The sequence below is a fragment of the Trematomus bernacchii genome, unplaced genomic scaffold (genome assembly GCF_902827165.1).
Source record: "Trematomus bernacchii unplaced genomic scaffold, fTreBer1.1, whole genome shotgun sequence".
In the NCBI taxonomy this organism is placed as follows: domain Eukaryota; kingdom Metazoa; phylum Chordata; class Actinopteri; order Perciformes; family Nototheniidae; genus Trematomus; species Trematomus bernacchii.
Window position 1 is genome coordinate 28,817,895 of NW_022987739.1, and position 18,586 is coordinate 28,836,480.

The 18,586-nt window shown below is 38.5% G+C and overlaps 1 protein-coding gene across 14 annotated transcripts in view; it reads right to left on the reverse strand.

The window, feature by feature from the left end:
- The window catches only part of neb (nebulin), a 94,198-nt gene that overhangs the window by 30,601 nt on the left and 45,011 nt on the right, over window positions 1-18,586 (reverse strand). For all 14 annotated transcript variants that reach the window (XM_034147091.1, XM_034147101.1, XM_034147100.1 and 11 more), the window contains 29 exons: window positions 18,176-18,280; window positions 17,952-18,056; window positions 17,254-17,358; window positions 17,057-17,164; window positions 16,437-16,550; window positions 15,718-15,915; window positions 14,739-14,843; window positions 14,442-14,546; window positions 14,225-14,332; window positions 13,573-13,680; window positions 11,909-12,016; window positions 11,716-11,820; window positions 11,508-11,612; window positions 11,320-11,418; window positions 10,948-11,052; window positions 9,686-9,790; window positions 9,494-9,598; window positions 9,183-9,287; window positions 8,150-8,254; window positions 7,695-7,799; window positions 6,536-6,640; window positions 5,739-5,843; window positions 4,495-4,596; window positions 2,375-2,476; window positions 2,167-2,274; window positions 909-1,013; window positions 711-815; window positions 333-437; window positions 104-208 (listed from right to left, as the gene is read on the reverse strand). In XM_034147091.1, coding sequence (XP_034002982.1) covers window positions 104-208; window positions 333-437; window positions 711-815; window positions 909-1,013; window positions 2,167-2,274; window positions 2,375-2,476; window positions 4,495-4,596; window positions 5,739-5,843; window positions 6,536-6,640; window positions 7,695-7,799; window positions 8,150-8,254; window positions 9,183-9,287; window positions 9,494-9,598; window positions 9,686-9,790; window positions 10,948-11,052; window positions 11,320-11,418; window positions 11,508-11,612; window positions 11,716-11,820; window positions 11,909-12,016; window positions 13,573-13,680; window positions 14,225-14,332; window positions 14,442-14,546; window positions 14,739-14,843; window positions 15,718-15,915; window positions 16,437-16,550; window positions 17,057-17,164; window positions 17,254-17,358; window positions 17,952-18,056; window positions 18,176-18,280 — 3,150 coding nt within the window. The remainder of the gene's footprint in view (window positions 1-103; window positions 209-332; window positions 438-710; window positions 816-908; window positions 1,014-2,166; window positions 2,275-2,374; window positions 2,477-4,494; window positions 4,597-5,738; window positions 5,844-6,535; window positions 6,641-7,694; window positions 7,800-8,149; window positions 8,255-9,182; window positions 9,288-9,493; window positions 9,599-9,685; window positions 9,791-10,947; window positions 11,053-11,319; window positions 11,419-11,507; window positions 11,613-11,715; window positions 11,821-11,908; window positions 12,017-13,572; window positions 13,681-14,224; window positions 14,333-14,441; window positions 14,547-14,738; window positions 14,844-15,717; window positions 15,916-16,436; window positions 16,551-17,056; window positions 17,165-17,253; window positions 17,359-17,951; window positions 18,057-18,175; window positions 18,281-18,586) is intronic.

Consider the following 18,586-nt stretch of genomic DNA (forward strand, 5'->3'; position numbering starts at 1 on the left):
TATAGGGCTTCTTCAAAGTGATAAAAACAGCTATTAGGTGTAATATATCTGTCTCTGATTCCTACTTTGTTCAAAATACGTTGTTTTTCAGAATAAAACTTACCTCTGATGCCAAACTGCGCACAGCCTTGGCATGGAGGATTTGAGGAGTGTCGCTGACGGGCTGGTAGTGGCCCTTTGACTTCTCATACTTCTCTCTGTACTTCAACTGGAGAGCAGCAACAAACACAGATTACAACCTGTTCAACATTTAAGTCTGAAGATGAATTGTCATTTGCGATCTGGAGTAATTCCATCGAATCATAGAGATGTAACGATGTGGAAATACTTACTTCACTGTACATTTCGTTGTTTTTCATCGCCAGGAGGGTCAACTTATCATCCACCACGGGGATCACACAGCCCTTCATCGACTCTTTGTCATACTTGTACTCAACCTGTGGGTGAAACAATGGATAACAAAAAATGCTGTTGAATGTTGTTAAAAATAAAGAATGTAACATCTAAAGAAGAGGCAGTTGTTTTTAAGTTAAGGAGAAGGGGTACGACCACATAAGTGTACACATCACCCTACTCCTTTTTGGAAAAGCAATATGTTTTTTATTATTGTAAAAGATGTATATTGAGATTCTGAAATATGTTGACAGTTAATTTAATTTGTTGTTTTTGCTGTGTGGCAGCATTTAATTGAATAAAACGCATTTACTTACATCACTCTGTTGCAGGGTGTTCTTGGCATTATTGAGGAAGTCGGGTCTGTCTGTCGTCCAGATCCACTTGTTCTTGGTGGCTTCATACTTCTTCTTGTAGTCAAGCTAAAAACAGAGGAAAAAAACCCCAATATTTATTCAATATTTTCACATTTTCAATTTCAATCCATCCTTAATTCCTGCACTGAAGACACTTACATTGCTGGTGTTCTTGTAGGCCTCCTTGGCAGCACGGATCGAATGAGCGTCCGGTGCCATGTTGATCTGGGCCTTGCTCTTCTCATACACTTCTCTGTACTTCAGCTGCAAGATGCATAGAAAAAAAACACCAAATTATTTCAAATTACATTACATGTTACTTGTTAGACGCTTTTATCCAAAGCGACTTACATACTCAATACTGTGGGCAATCCCCACAGGAGCAATTTGGGGTGAAGTGTCTTGCCCAGGGACACCAACGCACAACCCACTGCGCCACACACCCTAAATTCAAATGTATTTTCTCCGCAGTCTTAGGTCTTCTGGGGCGAGCAGAGAAATTCTTCTGTTGTTCTTTACATCTGTGAGTTGGTCTATTCTACAGTACTGCAATACTACCTGGTACAAGTGTTTGTCAACAGCTTTAAAAAATCAAAACTGCTCCACCTGTTGAAAATCTGCTCAAAGATTGTTGGCCAACCCTGTCAGAGACTTAATAACAACCTAAATGGCTGTCCAACAACATCATCTCTGACCCAAAGCATGTTCTGAACAGAGAATATGAACTGCTACCATCTAATGGGAGATTCAATAAAGTCAGACTGAAGCATCCTCTGTGCTCCAGTCTGTCCTCTCAGTAGACACAGAGCTGAATCCAGATCAAATGCACGCTGAAGGCTCTTTGAGCAGCTTTTCTCTCAGTGATCGTGCTGTTATGTTAAAATGTTTGTTGTTTGTTAGTCACGTATTGTGTCTTGATATGTGTCTGTTGATGTTACACATGGAGCTGCTGTGATAGAATTGGGAGGGATGAACCCCTCTTTAATGGTCTCACATGCAGAGCACACAGCACACACAGTGACATTTGTTCTCTGCTTTTAACCCATCCTAGTACCAGGAGTCTAGTACTAGGAGCAGTGGGCAGCTATTGTACAGCGCCCGGGGAGCAATGGGAGTGGGGGGGGAAGGGGGGTGTCCAGTGCCTCTCTCAAGGGCACCACGGCAGGGCAGGAGGTGAACTGGGACCTCTCCAAGTAGCAGTCCACACTCCATATTTTAGGTCTGTTCGGGGACTTGAACCGGCGACCCTACAGCTCCCAGTGCAAGCCCCTACTGACTGAGCCACTGCCGGACAGATGCAAGTCACATTTCAGACTTGATCTGACCATTCAAGTATTATCGTATTATCGTATCGTATATTTTGGCTTCCGATGTCTCTGTAGAAGATAAAAGTGCAGGGAGTCTGAGTGGGACTCACGTTGCTGGTGATGTCCTTCACTCTCTTCATGTGCTGCCCGTGAGGGGTGTCGTAAGGCAAGGTGTATCCCTTAGCCTTGGTCTTGTTGTACTCCATTTTGTAGATGATCTAAGGGATTAACAGCATCACATAGTCAGGAGCAACTCAGAATACACCAAAATTAAAGTTTAGAAATAAAAAAAGAATGGAGAAGAATCCAGAAACTCACGTCATGGATCTTCTTGCTGCGTTTGTGCGCCTCGTACTCTGGAGTCTCCAGGACTGAGGTGAACTTGTCCTTTGCACGCTCATACTGCTCCCTGTACTTCCACTGATGAAGGGTTTGAACACAACAAAGTTAGTACCACTCGTAGAAAATGTGTCGATGTAATAACTTGCTTTTATTCATGTGTATTTCTGTCTTTTTTTCACATTCTCGTCAAGGTAACAGTAAAAACTATCCAAGAAAAGGGGGAAATGTATCTGTGAAATGTTACAGTTTTAGTGAAAACAGGTGAATGGTTTGTGGAATTTAACAATTTTAGTAAATGAAGGTGAAAAGGGATGAATGATTTGATGAAGAGACGAGAAAAGACAAAGTAAAATAAGTATTTTATATGGCTTTAAATGAGTTGTTATAATAAAATAAAGTTAAGTTGAAAGAAAAATCTTTCTCTCATTTTTCATTCTCTTCTTTCTTCTTGGATAGTTCTCTAACAGTATATGAACTAATTCAGAAACAGCTCAAATGTGTAATGAGTGAAATGGTGCCATGCATATGTTAGTATAAGATGCTTTATGAAACGTGCAGAACAGAGTTATTTTCCAGGTGCAAATGAAGACGAGGACATGTGTTACCACGACTCAGTCATGAAAGTCTGCAGTGCCCACGCTGACCAGCAGTCCATCTCAATCTATGGATCACTGTCAATCTGAGGCTGATATATACTGTAGAGTGGCTTCAGAAACATGAGGTTTACTCAAGAGAAGACAGTGACAGTCAAGTATCTTTGGCGTTATAGTAAATTAGAAATCATATCTTTTGTCTCTGCCTCAAATTCTGACTGTAATGCATCAACTCGATTCATTTCTGACTCTAGATACGTCACTCTGCTGGTGTGCAACTACTGCAATGCATCAATGAGACATGAAGCAAAAATGAATTGGTGATGGATGGATTTTTTGAGCGTGAAGGAGAATGGTGCGATGTGTGGAAGTTAAAACCCCTTCAGGAGTTGAATGGAGGAAAGGGGTTTTTACAGGATGACTTTTTGATGTTATAAGACCTTGTTGAGAGATGGCAGTAAATAAAAACATTGTAACCTGGTGACTACACAGGTATTATTTAATGTAAACAGAGGTGGTTCATCACTCTAAGGCTGTTTACCTTACTGCTCAAAGTGGACTGGTAAAGAGCCGAGAGGATGTCAGGGCGGCGGAGCTCATTGCAACCGCTCTTAAGAAGACTCTTTGCTTTGGATTTATACTTTGCCTGTACACACACACACACACACACACACATACACACACACCATAGTTGAGGACACATGTAAAACAGCAGTAACACTGAGAAGACTGGAGAAGAACTCCGGAGATCCGAGTGGAGCTGTTTATCCTCATCTGTGCCTTCAGAGTGACAGATATTGTAAAAAAGAAAATGTATTTATAAGCCCAATGTCGCAAATTACACATTTGTCTAAGGGGGATTTACAGTGTGTACAGAATATGACACTTTCTGTCCTAAGACCCTCGCAGAAACAAGGAAAACTCCCACAATTAATGGGTAAAAATGTACTCTCCCTTTTATCACAGACTTGTAATAGATGATGTGTGTTTGGTTTAAAAAAAAGTTGATAAAATTACAACATAGACTATCCAAATGACAATAATGATAATGTAAACGTATATAAGAAAAGATGGATCCAGGAATATGTTAAAAAATCTTCCAATTGCCACCAAAAATATGTAAAAATAAATAAATATGTCACATGTAATCATGGGAATATGAGTGATTAAACTGTCTGTCTGTTCAAAATCTTTCAATTGCGACCACAAACTTGCTTGGACATCTAGTGAAGATATTAAATATGTAATCATGGGTAGATTCAACTGTCTGTCTGATGGCACAGATAGAGGAGAGTCCTGCTCACTCAACACAGCCGTCCAGCTGCTATTTGAGTGCCTGCATCGACCTGTGTGGGACTGATAAACACAGACAGAGCGCCATCATGCGCCGCAGAGCCCCGGCAGGTCTGTGGACGACCTCATGCATCAGAGCAGAGGTCTGGAGGAGGACGAGGAGGAAGAGGAAGATGCAGGCCAGTGGTTTCAGCTCCAGCAGGACGTTACCTGGCTCATCTCGTTGTTTGCTCTGGCCAGCTTGTATCTAGGATCCTCTGTAGTAATGGTGAACTTATCCTTGGTTTTCTCATAAGAAGCTCTGTAGGACCTCTGCTCAAAAATGTCAGAAGGTGGTTAACGACAAACGTCCAGAAAAACAGAGTGCGCTGTCATGTGATGAGACTTTTTCAGGGGGAGAAAGGAAGGTTAACACCAGTGGTGGAAGAAACACTAGTAGTGGTATAATCAGCTAAATGTACCTGAAGTATGGAAAGTTAAAATATTTATTGTGCAGTTATATGTTCCCTGTCTATGTTTTTCTATTAAACCTGATTCATTTTACTGCTGAATTAGTGTGTATGTTGTGTTTTACTGCTTTAGATGTGCTTATTTGAACATTTAGGTAGTCTAACCTGCAGCAATACATCACATTTTATAAAGTCCTCATATATTTGAAGCTTTGCCACTGTACTGTGAGAACAACGTATCTCTAAAAGTCACATTTGTATTATTGTTTATCAGAAAAATAGCCCTGTTTTCTGCTTTGTGACGGATTTTCCAGATCATTTTCTAGTTTATTTGGCTTCGTAAGAAAGTTCAAGTCAATCAAAATCAGAGGGGGGTTAAAAACTGTACTCTGAAAAGTAACTAACGCTGTCTATAGGCTTAAATACTAGAGACAAAACTATAAAAATGACCTCTAGATGCAATGGAGAAGAAGTAAATACTCTATTCTCTACTCAAGTACTTCAAATGTACACAACATTATATATTACATTCCACCACTGGTTACAAGAAGTTGATATGAAGAACAAAGGAAACATAATATATTTATAATAATATAATAATAATATAGTTTTTAAAAAATATATTTTTCTAGTTATTGTGCTTTTTATGTTTTTAATTATTGTTTTATTATTGTACTCCCATTGTGTTATTTAATATTTATTGCCTGTACAGCACTTTGGTCAACTGAAGGTTGTTTTAAATGTGCTATATAAATAAATAAAGATTGAGATTGAGATTGAGATATTGGTTTCTCAAAAATAATGCAGTTCATAAACATTTGAATCAGATAATTAAATACTAAACTATGAATTCTGACACTTTTACCTCCAAGCTGAGAGTCCAATAGAGATGCACAAAGACAGAGAGATGTCTATATTACAAATGGACATCATCAAAGTAAAAATAATACTGCTTTTGCGATGACAATAAATGACTGCATTGGGTAAAAGAATGAAGAAACTCACGTCGTCGATGAGGGTGGAAGCATACTTGGCGGCCTGGAAGAACGGCGTGTCGCAGGTGTACTTAAAGTTTCCTCTGTTCTTCTCAAAGGACGCTCTGTACAGTTTCTGTGAACAAGATATGAAACATTACGATTAGAAACATGCAGGAAAATAAACGGCTGCATTACAGATCCCTTTACATTAAGTGCTATCGAGTATATGACATTTTATTAAGTATGGCATAAACACATATTATTGTTTAAGATTATTAGGAGCTCCCGAACTCATCACACACATCCACACACACAGACAAAACATACTGTAACACACACAAACACACACATCCCAACCCCTAAAAGACTGCTAAATTAATATAATAGTATATATAATTAAATAATATAATGTAATAACAATCATATAATATATATTGTAATTTAAAATAATATGATATACTTGCACTTGTCTTGTAACTCCTATATCACAAAATAAAAAATAAATAAAACACAAGGGAGACAGGCTTATATACAAGATACAATTAATTAAAATAAAATAATAATAATAATAATATTATATAATATGATTTAATATAATATGATATACTTTAATCTAATATAAAACAATAACATATAATATAATTGTTTTTTTGCAAATCTCGTAAATTCCCAATTTCCACATTTTTATTCCCATTTCTTTCTAGTGTAAACTGCCTGGAGAGATGCCTGTGGTATGTCATTGTACACAAGTATAATGACAATAAAGACCTTCTGATTTTGATTGTAAAAACATTATATCAATAATTAAATAGTCAGATTCTTTACCCCACTGTACAGCGTCTTGTTCTTCTCGGCGGTCACCAGCTCAGGTGTGTCCCAAACGTAGCAGCCGACGCCCCTCAGCCACTCCAGGTCCTCCTTGTACTTCACCTGAAGAGGACGATATGAAAAAACAGATTAAGATACGAGATACTTTCCAAGGTTTAACATAATGAATTGTGCTACTTTTAAAGCAAGCAACGATGTTTTCAAATCTGTAATCAAAAAGCTCCTCAAAAACGCTATCGAAGCAGTTCAAACGCAGTTCAAACGGTAACAACGGACTATTTTTCTTAGCGGATGCATGTCATTTTAAATATATAATAGTCTACTTCTTTTTTAAATCAATAAAAACATGTTCTAAATCTATAAAAGTATTTCGATTAATATTGGGAGTCATATCGTTACTTTGTTGAGAATGTGGCCGTGTAATAAGCGGGACAATGTGCAGCGACTTGGTCATTATGGAGAACACCCTTCATGCAGATCAAGATCCCTCCGCGTCACGTCGGGCTGGTGAGCTGGTGAGTCTTTGTTTTTTGCTGGTTACGTATTAGTAAGTAAAATGTTGTATATTATACATGGATTGCAAACTCATTTGTACATGTCTTATTCACTCATTGTTAATATCTGTATTTGTGGATGTCATTGTTTGTGTTTGTAAACAATGAAAAACTCAATAAAGATATTGTTTAAAAATAAACACATTTAAAAAAAAAGTATGACACTCACAATGTACACAATGTCTGTTTTCTTTTTATTATTACTGCCAAATTGTAATCCATATTTTATTCAATTTGTTTATGTATTTATTTATTATTTATTAATTAATTAATTAATTAATTAATTTATTTATTTATTTATTTATTTATTTATTTATATATTGAATTAATTATTTATGTATTTATTTATTTGTTTATTTATTTGTTTTATTATGTAAATACTGCTATATTTCACTATATTTGTTATTATTTGTAATATGTTTTAATGTTATTATAGTTTTCTTGTAATAGTTCTCGATCTGTTTTTTTTACTTGTATGTATGCACCACGACATCAAGTCAAATTCCTCGTACGTGTCAACCTACCTGGTGATAAACCTGTTTCTAATTCTGAATCTTGATGCTGTGAGTAAATTATTTGGAAATAAAGTCACGATCACTCACGCTGCTGATGTTATCGTTGGCCATCTTGCTGTAGAAGAACTCAGGGCGGTCGGGGATAGACTTCCAGGTTCCCAGAGAGTTGATGTACTTCTGCCTGTATTTAACCTGAAGGATGGAGAAACAAATATAAGAGAGTTAAATCAAAATGATCTTAGCACGCAAAGATTTTCACATCAAGTGGATAAGATAAGATAAGATAGGACTTTATTCATCCCGAAGGAAATCGTTCTGCCAGAGTTACACAATAACATAACCACAGCAGCACAAACATAATAAAACTGTACACTAACAGTGCGGTAAAAATAGCAATTCAATAACTACAGGAAACATAGACGGTCACATAATTAATGTACATATTACCAGTATTTAGTAGTGCAAAAACCGTAGTGGTAGTTACGTAATTGCACGTTATTTATCGAACGTTACTCATAATCATAATAATTTGTATTCCTGACCTCGCTGATGTCGTCAGTGACTCTGCGATGGTAGGTGATGTCCAGAGCGTCCTTCACGGTTTGGTAGTGGCCCTTGGCGAGCTCGAAGGTCTCTTTGTAACGCAGCTGAAGACATAAAGAACATATGGGGTCAGATTTTCATCAAACACAAAGACATCATTATCATCCGTGGACAAACACAGTTTGGCACTGATTTTTCGTGGTAGTACTTTGAAAAACGGTGGAAAATGATAGAAAAAGGAAACATATTAAGACTATCATTGACTTAAAATATATACCATTAACTAATACATTTCGTAGCTTAAAGGTGGGGTAGGTAATTTTGGAGAAACCGGCTCGAGATCGCTAGAATTTGAAAATACACGACCGGAGAAAATCTGCCACTTCCTTATAGAGCCCCGCCTCCAACACACACGAACGCGCACATGACCAATGAGGGCACGAGATAAGTTTGTGCACAGATGGAAGGCTGACAGGCAGGTCGGCCATCCAGTTATTTTAGCCGGGCCGGCTAAAATGATTGGTCGTGCTTTTTACAGTATTACAGCTTCCACAGATGACATTTTTTTATGGATTTTTTGTCAAAGCACTTCAGATATTCATTGCTATCGGGATGTTAAGAGCATTCCATGGAATATAACAAAAAGTGTATCTCGAGCCGGTTTCTCAAACTTACCTACCCCACCTTTAATTAGTAGTTTATTCAAGTGAAGTAACACCGGTTTAATAACACGTTTTTTTTACACGACAGCTCTGAAAGGACCGGTTCTATAATGGCAGAACATCTTCAAATTCAAATTACTGCTAAAGGGAACGATAAGCTGAGAAAACTACAAAAAACGTAAAATGATTGCACTCATATGAATGTTATATTTATAAAGGTTGGCTCATAATAATAATAAAAATAAGACATTTAATTTATAAAGTGCTTTTCTAGGTACTCAAAGTCGCTTTACAATTTATTTTCCCTTCACAAAACAAACAAAGGAGCATTAAGTACATTGGAAATCATTTGATTCAGAGGTATACTCACATCGCTGGACTGCAGGTATGCTTTCTTGGCGCGGATCAGGAGAGGCGTGTCAGCGATGGCGGTGTATCTGTGCTTCATCTTCTCATACTGGTCTTTGTATTTGTTCTGAGGGAAGACATCATGTATGCAACACATGAGCGCACTGACAGAATGTACAGTCATTTCTATCCATTTGTAGTAAATTAGCTACACGATATCACTGGAAATATACAAAGATATTAATTTAAGTTCTTCAGATGTGAGTGGTTACAAACACCAAGTAAGTAAACAATGATAACACGTAAGAATACAAGAGGAAGGGGAATACTTACGTCACTGTAGACCACCTTCATTTTCCTAGAATGATCCATGCTTGGTGTTTCATATTCTGAAGTGAAGTGAGTTCTCTCCTTGGAAGCCAAGCTGGTGTACTGGTACTGTAGAGAAACAGATACAACACTGGATTAGATTATCAGTAGAAGGAAATGGTTAATGCAACGAGTGGTGGTTGTGTCTGAACTTGCGTTGTTGGTCAGCAGCTGGGCCCATTTGGCTCTCTTGATGTCCACAGAGTCCCCGGTGGTCCTGACCTTCGACATTTCCTCCTTAGCCTGGGCTTTGTAGATCATCTGAGAATAGAGAAGCACAAACACGTCAAGACAAAAGCTCAATCAGAGATGTTGCGATGTTTGCTTTCTGACACTCTTTTCTGAATGTAAACCTCGAGATAATAATGTGATGAAGTTGATATACATTGTGCCAATATCTGTTTTATTTGTTCTATGTCCTATTCATGTTGCTCTGTTGCAGGAGCCTGTTACTTAAAGTGGACCTATCATGCTATATTTGAATAATATAGTGTAGGACCATACCTATATAAGGCATATTTATACTTTTTTTTTTTCAAAATACCAAACAGATCATGCATTTTAGCCATGCCTCATTTTGCTCAATTTGACCATTTCTAGCTCTGGGCAGATTCAGTGAGAACAGCACCATCTACAGGCCTGGCATATGTACTACAGCGTCTCCAGCGCTTTCGAACGGCAATGTCCGTGGCTGTCTCCTCCTGATTGGTGGAGTTGGCCCAATAGCCGTAGCGCGTGTTCAAATCTGGATCAGTTTTTATCAGATCCGTTGCAGCCCCTTTTTTAGAGATTTGGGTATGGAGGAAAATAGAGAGGGTTGTGTTTTCTGACACTTGGTGACTTCCCTGGAACACCGGGGACACATATTCATGTAGAAAAGACGTACAAAAGTGCATTTTGCATGATAGGTCCCCTTTAAGTTGTTCATTGACATATCTACACTGTAGCTACTGTAATGTGCAAATGACAATAAAGCCTTGCATCTTGAATGTTGAATCATTGGAGGCCAAGTTTTTTAAATGACACATCGGGTCAAATTAGAATCTAAAGCATTCGTATTCATTTGAAGAAGGACTAAGAATTTGTTAAAAAGGACATACTATGTTCATTTCCAGGTACAAATGTGTATGTTGAGCCTCTACTGTGATATGTTTACATCAAATCAAGGTTCTCAGGAAGGAGGGGGGAGTGTGTGGGAGAGAAACGTTGGGATTTTAGCCTTTACAGACCATTGACATGCACAAAAACCTATATTACACACTAAGGGGAAAAGCCACAATAGGGTATATTTAATTCCACTACAGGACAGACTTCATCTGGATGTTTTTTGCAATTAAGTGGGGGTAAAAAAAGTCATAAGTCCATATAGACATCGCTTAAATGAGTCCCTAAATGTGATGTGTGGGAACTTGACTCACGCCGCTCATGTGGGTCTTCAGCTCCGTCACGCGGTTATACTCCGGTGTGTCCAGGACCACGGAGAAGTTGGCCAGGTTCTTCTTAGCCTCCACTGGGTAGGTCACCTGGAAAAGAAACATGTTAACATAGAAAAGATTGTGAAGCCACTGAAGGAAGAACACTGAATGATGGATACTTTATTGACATCCACATTTATGGTGAACAATTAGGTGCAGCCTTATAAAAAAAGTAAGTGGACATGTTAAAGCATAAAAGTAGCAGTAATAACACTAATATATTGAAAAGGTGTTTATTGCACATTACAGTTACTGCACTGAGGTTTCTAATAATCATGATATTAAGGGATGTTATATCCAAATGGAAACACGTACCCTCTGTTTGGTGATGTTGCGGACGTGCACCATCTCCGGGGTGTCGTACAGGAAGCAGCCAACGCCTCTCAGCCATTGCAGATCCTCTTTGTATTTCAGCTAAAGACACAAAATGGTTTTAATGAGTATTTAAGAAATGTATGTAAATCAATTTAAAGCACATGTTCTCTGTTTTTCTCTTCCTATACCTCGCTGGTGATCTGGTTGACGTGGTAACAGTGCATCAGCTGGGGTGTGATGGGCAGATTGATCAGCTGACCTCTGGTGTTGTAGTATTTCTCTCTGTAGCACAACTGGAGAGGGAAACAAAACGGTGGCGTGAGTACAACATATGACTCCATCATGAATAATGAAACAAACCTGGATGATATAAGTGGGGTTAAAATGGTTTCATACGTCGCTGAGGTGCTTCTGGTTCATCTTGACTTGTTTGATGTCGGGGGTGTCGTAGGTTGTGTGGATCTTGTCCTTTTGCTTGTGGTACAGCTCACGATACAGGCGCTGGGGAAGGAGAAAGACGACATAAGAGAATGTTTGATCCAGTAAAAGTGTCAGTAATATGTACATTTCTATTAATTGATCATCTTACATCGTTGGTGATCTTGTTAGCCTTCCTTGAGAGGACGAAGTTGACTCCCTCGGGATGAAGAGTGTAGGCCTTTGCTTTCGTCATCTCATAGGCTTCCTTGTACTTCACCTACCCAACAAAAAAAGCAAGGGGATATGATTCAGTAACATCGAAACTCCTTTGGCAAAAAAAGGTTTAATTGCTATCAAAAAAACTCTACAATTGGATGATTTAAAGGTCCCCTATTTTACTGTTTTTCATCAATATATTACAGGTCTCAGATATATCCAGAACCTGTCTCTGATTGGCTGAAACACCAAACAGATCATTGCAGCGTCCCATAATCCCCTCTGTTTCAGCCCTGTTTCAAAAGTGCTGATTCTCTGTCTGTTACTTTAGATGAAAATAAGGAGCCCCTCCCCACGCCCCTCTGAGAGATATTTGGTTACAAAGAACTCAATGGTGCTCTAGGAGGAGATTCAGGTGATAAGGTGGGGGGGGGTTACCTTGGTTGCTGATTGGCTAATGGTTACACAAGACAAAACATCGTTATGACATCATGAAGTGGCCAAAATCTGATCAGCTCATTTTCAGACAGGTTTTTATAGAAATGGATCAGGACAAAAAGAGAGAGAATCTTTGTTCCTGAAACTTTCAGAATCTCTTTACACAGAGCGGACACATGTTGATGAAGAAGAGACATGAAGAAGAGGGGACACATGTTGATGTAGAAGAGACATGAAGAAGAGGGGACACATGTTGATGAAGAAGAGACATGAAGAAGAGGGGACACGTGTTGATGAAGAAGAGACATGAAGAAGAGGGGACACATGTTGATGAAGAAGAGACATGAAGAAGAGGGGACACATGTTGATGTAGAAGAGACATGAAGAAGAGGGGACACATGTTGATGTAGAAGAGACATGAAGAAGAGGGGACACATGCTGATGTAGAAGAGACATGAAGAAGAGGGGACACATGTTGATGTAGAAGAGACATGAAGAAGAGGGGACACATGTTGATGTAGAAGAGACATGAAGGAGAGGGGACACATGTTGATGTAGAAGAGACATGAAGAAGAGGGGACACATGTTGATGTAGAAGAGACATGAAGAAGAGGGGACACATGTTGATGTAGAAGAGACATGAAGAAGAGGGGACACATGTTGATGTAGAAGAGACATGAAGAAGAGGGGACACATGTTGATGAAGAAGAGACATGAAGAAGAGGGGACACATGTTGATGTAGAAGAGACATGAAGGAGAGGGGACACATGTTGATGAAGAAGAGACATGAAGAAGAGGGACACATGTTGATGTAGAAGAGACATGAAGAAGAGGGGACACATGTTGATGTAGAAGAGACATGAAGAAGAGGGGACACATGTTGATGTAGAAGAGACATGAAGAAGAGGGGACACATGTTGATGTAGAAGAGACATGAAGAAGAGGGGACACATGTTGATGTAGAAGAGACATGAAGAAGAGGGGACACATGTTGATGTAGAAGAGACATGAAGAAGAGGGGACACATGTTGATGTAGAAGAGACATGAAGAAGAGGGGACACATGTTGATGAAGAAGAGACATGAAGAAGAGGGGACACATGTTGATGTAGAAGAGACATTAAGAAGTGGATTTTGCATAATACTGTAGGTGACCTTTAAGGCAGAAATTGTACTCACATAGCTGGTGACAACGCTGTTCATTTTAGCCTGTTTGATGAGCGGTGTGTCTTTGGTCAGGGTGTATCCGGTGGGCATTGAATTCTTGTTTTCCTCCTTGTACACGTTCTGAGAGAGGGAAAGACAACGAGGTGAGACGGGAGGCATTTCAACTCAGAAAATATACAGCTTATAAGTAAATAATTTAAAACACAGATACTGACTGGACAACATTAGGTAGAATTCCTGAACCTACGATCTTAAAAGTAAACTGAATAATGTTTAAATTGGAAAACATGTTGTTTTTGTATCTGTTTTAGCAGAGATTTGTCTGCTTTTCACCCTGAATTACACCTATTTACTATAGCATTGGGTTCCTTGTCACTAGTATAGCGTGTGCAGTGTATACTGTATATACCATACTGTAGGTCTGAACAAATTCCCACAATAAAATAAAGAATAAAGTGTAAAGAAAACTACAAAAATGGCACGTCAAATAATGTTATTAACTTAATATTATGTCAACAAACATTCTTGCAGTATATAGTCCATATTTCTATTTTCTGTGCAATACTTTCTCAACATGCTGCTGCAAATTATTGTTCCAATCTAATCTAATATGTGATGGTAATTTCTACACATGGGTGCTGAACCTTAAGGAATATTATCTCACATCGCTCTGGATGTAGTTAGCCATGGCGGCCCTCTGAGTGTCGATGGTAACAGCCGGAGCGGTGTTCGTTCCCTTGACGTTGGCGTGGTAATCGTAGCGGTAGTGCAGCTGGAAAAAGAGAAGAAAGCCAGTTCAGATATATCGTAAATATAGTATGTATACAATGTATAGAAAGCAATACGTCTAAATTGTTCAGAACATTTTGAGATTCACTTACATCGCTCAGGTTCTGGGAGTTCTGCTTGGATGTCTCGTACACTGGAGTGTCCATCACCACCGAAAACTCCTTGAAAGACTCGATAGCCTTGGCTTTGTATTTGTTCTGAAATAAAACACAAAGACAGGACGATCAGCTTCACTTTTGAAAACACGATGTAGTCTGAGTCTACCGAGGATCCACTGGAAGGTAAGGGAAGCTAATGGACATTGTTGAAAAGAATAATATGTGTATATATATCTTAAGAGGATGTGAAATAGAGGGTAGCATAAGAATGAATAAAGTGATAGGACTTACCGCGCTCTGAAGATTGTCAGCATTCTTGACGCGGAGGATCTCGGGAGTATCCCAGGCGTAACAACCGATTCCTCTCAGCCAGTTCAAATCATCCTTGTAGAAGATCTATGGAGAGTACCAAATATAACACAAGTTAAATAATGCATTTGGATTGCAATTGGTTAAAACATCATCCTTTTTCATACAGTATACCAATTCAAGAAACTGAATAATAACCATTAGTGCGTCCTACTATTTTGAAATACATGTCCTAATTTCTTCTCTGCTTACACAACATTCATGGATGATTTCGAAAGCCTATTGAGTTTTGCAACTAGGTGCAATTTGCCTTTTTCTATAACAGAGACAAAGTCAAATGTCATTCTGTGATTATATAATAACCTTGTTTTCCATACATACATTTATTTCCCCAAAAAGTAACACTTAAGTGAATGACAGAGCTGTCATTACATCCTGATCTGAATCTCAAAATAAATGTGTGTGTGTGTGTGTGTGTGTGTGTGTGTGTGTGTGTGTGTGTGTGTGTGTGTGTGTGTGTGTGTGTGTGTGTGTGTGTGTGTGTGTGTGTGTGTGTGTGTGTGTGTGTGTGTGTGTGTGTGTGTGTGTGTGTGTGTGTGTGTGTGTGTGTGTGTGTGTGTGTGTGTGTGTGCGCGTGTGAGCGGAGCATAATGATGCCTTTGCTTGGCTAAAGTGTGTGGCCAATCGTGCTCTGAGTGTCTGCACTTTACCTAATTTAAATATGTGCACTGCAAATAGTACTGGAGCACTGATTGGTAAAGCAGTTATTTTTTCGCCTCTAAATGTGGTTTCCTTGAATTGTCAAAGTATTTATAAATAAAGAAGATATGATGTTAGAAAATGGCATCATATTACACTGTTTGTGCAAGTTAAATAGGAAGGTATAGTGACAATAAAGGATTCTATTCTATTCTATTCTATTCTATAACAAGCTCATGAAATCCCTCTGAGTTTTACTTACGTCGCTGAGCTGCTCGTTGACTTTGCGTGCCTGCGTGTACACCTGCATGTCGGGCAGGCAGATCCATTGGTGCAGTTTCTTGCGGTAGTTGATCTCGCTGACGGAGGACTGGGTTTTGCGGGCGGACAGGATCTCCAGCATGTCTGGAGGGATGTGGTTCTTAGCCTTGGTCTTCTCATAGTCCTCCTTGTACAGACGCTATAAAGACAGACAACAGATGGTTGGGTATGTTATCAAGAGCTTGGGAGTGTTAGATATTATTAGGGATCACATTTAATGGAACTTAACAAAGTTAGCTTATTTTCTTATTACATTTCTTTAATGAACTGCAATTATATTTCCATTTAATTCACATTTTTCGTCATGCATTTTCTGGACGTCTGTTTTTTTTTTTTTTACAACTATTTTTTGGAATAGTTCAAACTTAATTTTTTCTTAAGTTGAGAGGAGGTTGGTTATATCAGCTTGTAGCTTTTTGACCTCTCCTGATATACCAAATATTTACATTATCTTGAATTTCATGCTTCTAATGTGTACCAAAAACACCAATTTCATGATTAAATTTATTTTCTTTCAGTGATATTTTAATGCACAAAACAACCCAGTTTGACTCATTTTAGCAGCTTGGTTTTTCAAGTAGAGTTCATCTTTCAGTATTCTCTGACTAACAATAATTCAGACACACAGCGTGATAAAAAAGCCTAATAAATATCACTTACATCAAGCACCAGCTTTCCGGCTTTGACGCAGCGAGCGGTGGAGGGATCGTCCTCCAGACACTTGGGCAGACTGTAGAGGGACTTGAACTTCTCGTAGTCCTCCTTGTACTTCACCTAAAGGGACAAAATCACATTGTCTCTTAAAACAGTCCACTTATATGTGAAGAAAAAACCTGCAAAGTTATAACGTCAAATGAAATAAATGAATTATCTATTTCTTGTGATAAGAAGAGCGATCATTAAACAAATGACAAGGAATCGGCTAAAAGATAATAACTTAATAAACTCTCAATGGAAGAACCTAGTAAATGAAATATATGTAATGGAGAAAACAACTATGAGAATTATAGAAATGAAATGCATATCTTTGAGGAAAGGTGGGAAAAATGGGTAAAGTATAATGAAGATTTATAAGGAACATGAGGTAAGAATTGACAATTCATGTATACCTGAGTATTAATATTGCATCCTTTTATTTGTATTATTATTATTACCATTATTATTATTATTATTTCATTTCGGATTTGTCAACTGTTATGTAGTTAAGTTATGTACCTACATGTGTTTATTTAGTTATGTATGCTTTGTGAATAATAATAATAACCAGAAGTTAAACTCACGCCGCTGAGGATAACTTTCTGCACTTTGGCGTGTTGCAGGGCGTGAGAATCGTGAGGAATCTGGTAGCTCTTGTCTTTGATTTTGTCCCAGGCGGCAGTGTAGTTTTTCTGTGGAAAGTAAAACAAAAACACGTTATCAACATGCTATTTAAAGCAGATCTTCAATCATGTCACTGGATTAAAGAGTCGTCACTTACGCTGCTGAAGTAGTGCTTGAAGTTGCGGCACTTGGCGTAGTCGTAGGTATCCAGAACGGTGGTGTACAGGTGCTTCTCCTTATGATAGGCCTCCCTGTAGTTGAGCTGTTAAAGATAATAGTTTAATTAACACACTCATTTAGGCATTTTATCTTAAAGGTCCCCTATTATACTGTTTTTCATCAATATATTATAGGTCTCAGATATATACAGAACATGTCTCTGATTGGCTGAAACACCAAACAGATCATTGTAGCATCCCATAATCCCCTCTGTTTCAGCCCTGTTTCAAAAGTGCTGATTCTCTGTCTGTTACTTTAGATGAAAATAAGGAGCCCCTCCCCACGCCCCTCTGAGAGATATTTGGTTACAAAGAACACAATGGTGCTCTAGGAGGAGATTCAGGTGATAAGGTGGGGGGGGGTTACCTTGGTTGCTGATTGGCTAATGGTTACTCAAGCCAAAATATCGTTATGACATCACAAAGTGGCCAAAATCTGATCAGCTCATTTTCAGACAGGTTTTTATAGAAATGGATCAGGACAAAAAGAAAGAGAATCTTTGTTCCTGAAACTTTCAGAGTCTCTTTCCACAGAGGGGACACATGTTGATGTAGAAGAGACATGAAGAAGTGGATTTTGCACAATAGGTGACCTTTAAACTTCATATATATGTTTGAAAAAGTCAAGCTCACTCACATCACTAGCCCAGGTGTTACCCAGGATGGCAGTCACATAGGCTGGGGTGTCAGTCACAATGGAGTAATTGTTGAACTCCTTCTTGGCCTCCGCTCTGTATTTAAGCTGGAAGAGAAGATATCACATGGTTGAATAATCACTGTATTAACATATAAACCATACATTATTAATACTAATAATAATTAGTTTGAAGTTTCCTGTGATTTTTACAGGATGTCACTCACCTCGCTCTGCTGCTCGTAGGACTTCTTGGCACGAAGGATCTCCGGGGTGTCCCAGACGAAGCAACCCATTCCCTTCATCCAGTTCAGGTCCTCCTTGTAGAACACCTATTGAACGGCAAGAGCAAAAAGTACAAATTACATATTTAATAACGGAGAAAAAAATCTGATACAATCCGTTGCTTGCAAACATCATAGTTTATACTCCATATCAAGTTGAACGCTAGCATTGAACATCTTAATAAACCTTTGGGCTACTGCAGAAATGGTTAAATGAAGATCCCACTGATATCTTATTGTGGTTTGAAAATAGGATGTCCATCTTGTAGAGACTATCTCATGTGCTGAGAGGTCATTTAATGCATGGTTTTGTGCATGTATGTATTTCGAGGGCCTTATTTTACTCCATTTTAT